This window comes from Podarcis erhardii, assembly GCF_964252035.2.
Source record: "Podarcis erhardii genome assembly, chromosome: 2".
Lineage (NCBI taxonomy): Eukaryota > Metazoa > Chordata > Lepidosauria > Squamata > Lacertidae > Podarcis > Podarcis erhardii.
The window spans coordinates 15,907,114-15,914,990 of record NC_138498.1 but is presented as its reverse complement, the minus strand read 5'-3'; the positions used below and the strand labels follow the sequence as shown (position 1 = coordinate 15,914,990).

Genomic DNA, 7,877 nt, shown 5'->3' with positions numbered 1-7,877 from the left:
TGCTGAAAATTTCTGGATCAAAATCCAAGTGTGAAACCACTTCTGATTGCTTGTGGTCTACTATGGCTTGTCAGCAGAGACATGGAATGTTTGATTACTGATTTACTTGCGATGTCCTCAAGAAAACATACATCCATTTCTCTGGAATAGTAACCAGCCTGAAGAAGATTCCTTCAAAACCGTGCCCTGCTTCTACCAAATGTCTTTTCGGAATTTCATGACTCACCATCAGCTGTTTCAGGGTTTTATTTCTGAAGTCATCTGGGACATGATTCTACTAGGTCTTCAATTTGGAAGCGCATTCCCAACCAATAAACAGCTTCTCCAGCTTGTGCCCGACTTGTTTGTGTAGCTGCATTTGTGCATATTCACACCAAGTTGGGTGTCATGCTGTGACAAGTTTCCCTCCTTCCCGGTCTTCCAGGACCAGAAATAGGATGGAGAGGGAGTGGCAAAGATAGGCACATCAATGGAGTCTCAGATTTCTTGAGAAGGACCCAGGGGACCTCATTGGGTCAAGAGCTACTGAGAAGAGTTGCTGTGCTCATTAGGCATGACTCCCCTGAGCAGGCCTTGTTTCTGCTCATATAGAGTTAACTTCACATACACGGTGTGATTTACTGCTGGCTGGTCCCCTAACACAAGGGTGCTTTTGTCAAGGTACTTCCAGATGAGTATTTTATGCGGAATCATTTATTTTGCAACTCCAACACAATGTTGTTGGCATCAAAAGGCCGGCCCTCTCCCAACCCCTGCTGTTATGTACTGAAGTTCTCACCCTGGGCCAGCAGGGGGATACTGTAGATAGTTTTTACTCAGGTCCACATATGCAAATAAGGAATTGAAAGTGACGTTCAGTGATTGGATAGTTACAGAAAGTGGTTACTGTTGCTTTGTAGTTGAGCTCTATATAAGCAGGTTGGCTGAACCCTTCAGCCCAGTTCTGTTCTGGGCCTGTGAATAAACAAGAGCTGTTTGAAGAATCGCTGTGTCGTCTGATATGTTCACCCACAACTTAACACTCGCCACCCCCTATTTACTTTGGATTTTCCCTTTCTGGGGAAAATCTGACACCTAAATAAAAAAACCTGCTCCCAACATTTGCGATATCTCAATGACCCATTTGTAATATTGAGCCCCTGTCGGGAAACACCCTAAGTAGCTCCTTTAACTGCTAGAATGCAGCTTCATAGATTTTTATTTACATTTGCATTACGCCACAAAAACATTTAGGACGTCCATACAAGGAGTACACATTCTACAAATTATTCCTTCTAGCGAAGGACCACTAGAGGAAAAAAGCAATAAAATAAGGGATCCAATTTAGTAAATTAAAGGGGAGCTCATAAAAATTAACTCAAAAATCTATATTCTGTTTGGCATGTTCAATAATACTTCTATATCACATTTAACACTTCTTGCCTCGCATTTTCCAATAGATTTGCTATGCTACAATATCTAAGAAAAGGCCGCCAATTGCCAAAAGGTTCTTTTATTGTTTCTTAACCAACCCACAATGTTTTATAATATGTCAATTTGCTTATACATCAGTGCTGCCTGTCACAATTTTCTTGGGCATTTCTTAGTTTGAAGGAAGACCTCGTTGTTCCCAGTGGCTTGTAGCAACCCAAATCATTGCACTAATCACCTTGCATCAATACTATTTATTCCCATTTATTCCCACCTCTTTAAGTTCATCAAGCATTTGATTGTTTTTATTTCAAAAAAAAAAAAAACCCCACTTCCAAATATGCTTAAAGTGCTTTTATTACATCTCCACTTCTAAGCTTCCTCTTGACTGGGGTGTAGAACCGATGGAATAACATCTGATAAAATGAATTTTCCAGAGCAACACGACTCTCCAGCACAAATCAAGCCCCTCCGCTGTTTACCTGAACCACATTTTTATTTCTTGTTGCATTACACTTACCCCGGTACTCAAATATCTTTTCAGTTCAAGCTCCTAATGCAAGCTGCCTTTGGGTACCAAAAGGCAAAGGGCAGAGGTAATAAATATATGAGTATTCAAAAGGAGGGTGGGAATGATACCAAGGGGGACTATTCCCTGCTAATCCCTTCCTAACTTGTTCCAATGGCCACTGAGTAGGTCAAATAATTCTGTTCGGAGGAGGCTTGGTTACTTGTCCATAGAGAATCACAGGAGCTATGGTGTTCATACACCAGCTGCAGGAAGGTGGATATCAGACCCCCTTCCAGCTTGCTGCACTTTGCCCATAACCCAGCCCTGACCTGGTTCTGAGAGGGGTGAGGTTAGAGGAGACACCTCCAGGGATCTAAATCAATCGGCCAACTTCCCTTCCTGGCTAAATTATAGTGCCCTTTTTGTGATGGTGATGACCAAGCACTGAAGGGCAGCTGACCTCAAATCAGACCACCAGATTCGCTGTTTCCACCACACCCTGATCAGAAAGGTGAAAGATCAGGTCTTTAATTCCTACAGAAGGTTGGCTATGATTTAGTGCCCAAGTCCCATGCTCCCATGTCCAAAGAATGGCTTCATCTCGCAAGTGGGGGGTAGGGTGGAATTTGGTACCTAGAAAGGTCCCAAATACACACACCCACACACACACACACACACACACCATCCATGGTCATTCACACAACCCTCTGGTGACTTTTGTTCCTTCTGCGCTAAAGATCCGTCCCTTTCTTAGTGTAGCACGCACAACTTTGCTCTACAGTGCAAAGAAACCCAAGCGTGAAACACCAACAGTGATTAGAAATGTGATCGTAAATGCACGTTGATGGAAACAACATACAAGAATGCATTACAGAAAGGAAAGTGGCTTTGCGAAAATGTGTACATTAGGGGAAATTGCAGACAAAGAGATGTGTTTTAGAAGTAATTCGCACAACAGTGCTGATGAACTTTCACAGGGACTTTTTTTAAAAAAAAGAAGAAGAAGCAAACTGAGTGTGAAAAAGTGAACTTAAGACAGAAAAAAATAGAAACTGAAATTGACGTATTTTGCCTCTCCGTAATAAAAGTGCAATGACAAAGAAACATATGCAATTTAGGGCCACCACAGAGCCTAGGACTTGCCGATCAGAAGGTCGACGGTTCGAATCCCTGCGACGGGGTGAGCTCCCATTGCTCGGTCCCTGCTCCTGCCAACCTAGCAGCTTGAAAGCACACCAAAGTGCAAGTAGATAGGTAGGTACCGCTCCGGCGGGAAGGTAAACAGCGTTTCCGTGCCCTGCTCTGGTTCGCCAGAGGCAGCTTAGTCATGCTGGCCACATGACCCGGAAGCTGTACACCGGCTCCCTCGGCCAATAAAGTGAGATGACCTAATGGTCAGGGGTCCCTTTACCTTTGCCTTTATATGGGATCTGTGATCAGGACTCCTGTTGTTTAACACTGATGGAGAGAGAGAGAGAGAGAGAAGCAGTCAACAAACCAAACAAAATCGAAGAAACAACGATAAAGGGTTAGAAATGTGGATAATGGCAGCGCCAGCCTTAGCATGGCATTTAGCTTGAAGAATGGAATGTGAACAAAGGAGGGAGAAAGTGAAGAGGGAGCAGCCAGATTCCTGGCAGGGGAGTGGCTTCAAGTGACCCTGCCTATGATCTTCATAATAATAATAATAATAATAATAATAATAATAATAATAATAATAATAATTTATTTATACCCCACCCTCCCCAGCCAAGACTATTATTGGCTAACAACCAATAATAAAAACAAGTTGATTAAAATACAATTTAAAAAGATTAAAATACAACATTAAAACATTAGGATGCAGCCTCTTCATAGGAGGAGAAAGGAAAAAGGAAAAAGAAAGAGGGGGAGGGAATCAAATTGACTCCAAGCCAAAGGCCAGGTGGAACAACTCTGTCTTACAGGCCCTGTGGAAAGAAATCAGATCCCGCAGGGCCCTGGTCTCATGAGACAGAACGTTCCACCAGGCCGGAGTCAGTGTTGAGAAGGCCCTGGCTCTGGTTGAAGCTAATCTAACTTCCTTAGGGCCCGGGACCTCTAGGGTGTTGCTATTTATGGACCTTAAGGTCCTCCATGGGGCATACCAGGAGATGCGGTCCTGTAGGTACGAGAATGGCCTTATACACATCATATCTTTTCCATCAGCCACACAGTCCTGGGGTGAATCTAGACACAGGAAAACCCCCACTATAAATAAGCCAGAATTTAGATCGTTATAACAAAAGAAAAAAAAATCTATATGGAAAATCGTGTTTTAAAATTTCCTGCTCTCTGGCGCCATCTGGTGTTGCATTCAAATCACTGTTTCTTCACTGATGTAGCAGAGTCCCCTGCTTGTATTAAACTCCCAGATTCCATCTTTTCCATTCCCCATAACAATTTCCTACTGTGTGTGCTTTGCAACAAGGGTAGCCAATGGGACACCCTCCGGGCGATATTGGACTACAACCCCCATCATCCCTGATCATTGGCCTCCTTCGCTGGGGCTGATGGGAGTTGTAGTCCAACAACATCTGAAGGGCACCATGCTGGCTCTCCCTGCTGTTAGAACCCAGCCACCCACTGAACATACCTCACCACAAAGTTATTCCTGGTGGTCCTGTGAGAATTGCGTGCCAGGTATCACAGCTCAGTCAATATGAGTATCACCCGTGGGTGTTTGACCAAGGTAAACACAGCTCCTGATCATCCAGGCAGATGTTGTTATGTACTGAAGTTCTCACCCTGGGCCAGCAGGGGGATACTGTAGATAGTTATGCAAATAAGGGATTGAAAGTGACGTTCAGTGATTGGATAGTTACAGAAAGTGGTTACTGTTGCGTTGTAGTGGAGCACTATATAAGCAGGCTGGCTGGACCCTTCAGTTCAGTTCTGTTCTGGCCTGTGAATAAACAAGAGCTGTTTGAAGAATTGCTGTGTTGTCTGATATGCTCACCCACAACTTAACAGATGGGATCCTTTGGAGTCTATACAATCCTCAGCAGCCCACCTAGCAAAAGCTTCAGTAATCTCTGAGCAGGAGCTGTGAGCTCAGGTTATGAGGTTTCACTGACCTCATAGGGGCCCAGAGAGGCTGCAGGAACAAGGGTGTGCAAGGCACAGAGACACTGGACAACATGATAAGTCCAGCAGCCACACACACCCAATGCTAAATGTAGGAGATCAGAGCTGATCTTGACCCTAGGCTATAACTCCCATCTCCTCTACCATGTTGGCATTAACTGGAATCCCTCTCTTCTTGCTGGCAACACACATGACCTATGTGAAGATGGCAGCTAATGACCTCGAGGCCACAGTGCTAGGATGCGTCTCGGAGCTCCTGAACCCGGAAGAATGCCACGAGCTCTACATCCGGCTTGCCACCCCTCAGAAGGATGCCCAGTGGCCGTCAGAAGAGGGGGACCTCTACCCTGCCGGCCAACGGGAAGGCATATCCGACATGGACCAGTGCAAAGAAGGCCTAAAGCAGTGGCTGCAGTTGCAGAGAGGCGCCATCGATTGGGACCGCCTGGCGCGAGCCCTGCGGCAGATCGGGCGCCCCGATGTCTCCAGGGAGCTGAAGAAGAGCCTCAATAAGAACAGGAGCTTGGAGCCCAAGTGGGACGCAGAGGGAAATCGGACGGTGGTGATGGGCGCTCAGCCGTCGGCCCTCCTCGTTGAAAACAAGGCGCCCACCCGCAGGAGCCGTTACGGGCCCATCCACAAACACCACAAGACCTTTGTGAAGGAGGGCAGCTGGGATCTCAAGGCTTTCCTCCTCCAGTTGTTCCCGGATGCTTTGCAGAATCTGACCCTACAGCAGTGCGTCTTACTGGCGGCCCGGCTGCTTGTTGTGAGCTTCCTGGCGGGGCTGGTCCTCTGGCTGATTTCCGTGTATTACGTCATTTGCTGGAATCTGGGGCAATGCCTCTTTGCCAGTGGCCTTCGCTACGGTGCGACCCCGGCTCGGCAGAACATGAACTTGACGGTGATTTGGAACAACCAAGCCGTTGAAGACTCTATAGATGACGAGGAGGACCTGGACAGTTCCTTAGAAGAAGATGCTACAGAGGATGAAGAGTGACCCCAGCAGCTCCCGGTGAATTCTGCAGGGAAGTTGATCTCATTAAATAAATTCACTTGCGGATCTTTTGTTTTGAGCCCGTTACCTAGCTCAGGCTTGTCTCAGTTGAACACTTCGCCCACTCAGGCTGCACGGTACAATCTCCTGTTGTGCGGTGACAGTAGGTGAAGGAATGTCACGGGGCAAAAAGTGGGAGGACGTATGCCCTGGGCCCATTGAGAATGATCTAATGGAATGAAGGTTATTAAAATGTTTAATTACGCTGCTATGTTTTCTTTTCAGTCTGTGGAATAGAGAAACGTGCTCATTTAAGATGGTAGATGGCAAGCTTCTGAGAAATTTAGGGCTAGATAGAGTGGTACTGAAGCCCAGCTCCTGCCAGCCTAGCAGTTCGAAAGCACACCAGTGCAAGTAGACAAATAGGTACCACTGCGGCGGGAAGGTAAACAGCGTTTCTGTGCACTCTGGTATCCGTCACGGTGTCCCTTTGCGCCAGAAGCGTTTTAGTCATGCAGGCCACATGACCCGGAAAGCTGTCTGTGGACAAACGCTAGCTCCCTTGGCCTGAAAGCAAGATGAGCACCACAACCCCATAGTAGCCTTTGACTGGACTTAACCGTCTAGGGGTCCTTTACCTTTACCTTGCCCTATTCTTGTTGACCCTGTGACTGCAGCCTAACACAGTAAAGCGCATCCAAACATTAAGCACACGTGGCAGAGATGAGAGAGATGTGATATTGGATGAAGACTGTCAGCTGGTACACAGAGAGAGAGGGAGGAGAGAGAGAGAGAGAGAGAAAGAGAAAGAGAGAGAGAGAGAGAGAGAGAGAGAGAGAGTTCTAAGAAGGGGCAGACCGTCAGAGTAATCAGAATTTTGAAGTTCGGCAATAGTGCCTTTAAAGGTCCACAACGATTTTTAACTCACCCCAGCGCCAATTCCTGTCGCTGCTCAGATGCAATGAGAGGCCTGAGTAGCAATAGCTAGAGCCAGGGCTAGGCTACTCCAAGGTTAACTAAACCATTCATTACCAGGGTGGACTGGCAGATTAAACTACAGTGGTATCTCAGGTTACATATGCTTCAGGTTAAAGACTCCGCTAACCCAGAAATAGTGCTTCAGGTTAAGAACTTTGCTTCAGGATGAGAACAGAAATCGTGCTGTGGCGGCAGCAGGAGGCCCCATTAGCTGAAGTAGTGCTTCAGGTTAAGTACGGACCTCCAGAACTAATTAAGTACTTAACCCAAGGTACCACTGTATTGGATTATGCAGAGATGGCAAGAATGACCAGGAAAATAAAAAACCAGGAGGATCAAAACTTCAGAATGAGAGAAACTTATATTTGACGGACCACTGTAAACACTTGAACTCTTTGGCAGGTTTTAAAAAACTCTTGTAATGTTACATAGATTTATAGATTTTGGAGACAATGAAGGATTGAATGCAGCTGAAAATGTTAGTTAAAGAACCAACAGAGGGAAGTCTTGAGATTCAGAAGAATCCTGTGTAATTTTTTATTATTTGTGATTCGGGGTGTGAATGAATTTGTAAAATCAATACAAATCATTTGATAATATAGTAATAACGAACCCTTCACACTGGTAGAAGAACATACCCTCCAACATTTCTCCAATGAAAATAGGGATGTCCTATTCTATAATAGGGATGCGGGTGGCACTGTGGGTTAAACCACAGAGCCTAGGGCTTGCTGATCAGAAGGTCAGCGGTTCGAATCCCCGCAACGGGGTGAGCTCCCGTTGTTCAGTCCCAGCTCCTGCCAAGCTAGCAGTTCGAAAGCACGTCAAAGTGCAAGTAGATAAATAGGTACCTCTCCAGCGGGAAGGTAAATGGCA

General features: G+C 45.8%; 1 protein-coding gene across 1 annotated transcript; it reads left to right on the top strand.

The window, feature by feature from the left end:
* Window positions 1-5,034: 5,034 nt before the first annotated feature.
* On the top strand, window positions 5,035-6,294 carry LOC309334842 (transmembrane and death domain protein 1-like). The gene has a single exon (XM_081849436.1). It carries the CDS (start codon window positions 5,172-5,174, stop codon window positions 6,024-6,026), a length of 855 nt encoding a protein of 284 aa, XP_081705562.1. The 5' UTR covers window positions 5,035-5,171; the 3' UTR covers window positions 6,027-6,294.
* Window positions 6,295-7,877: the final 1,583 nt, after the last annotated feature.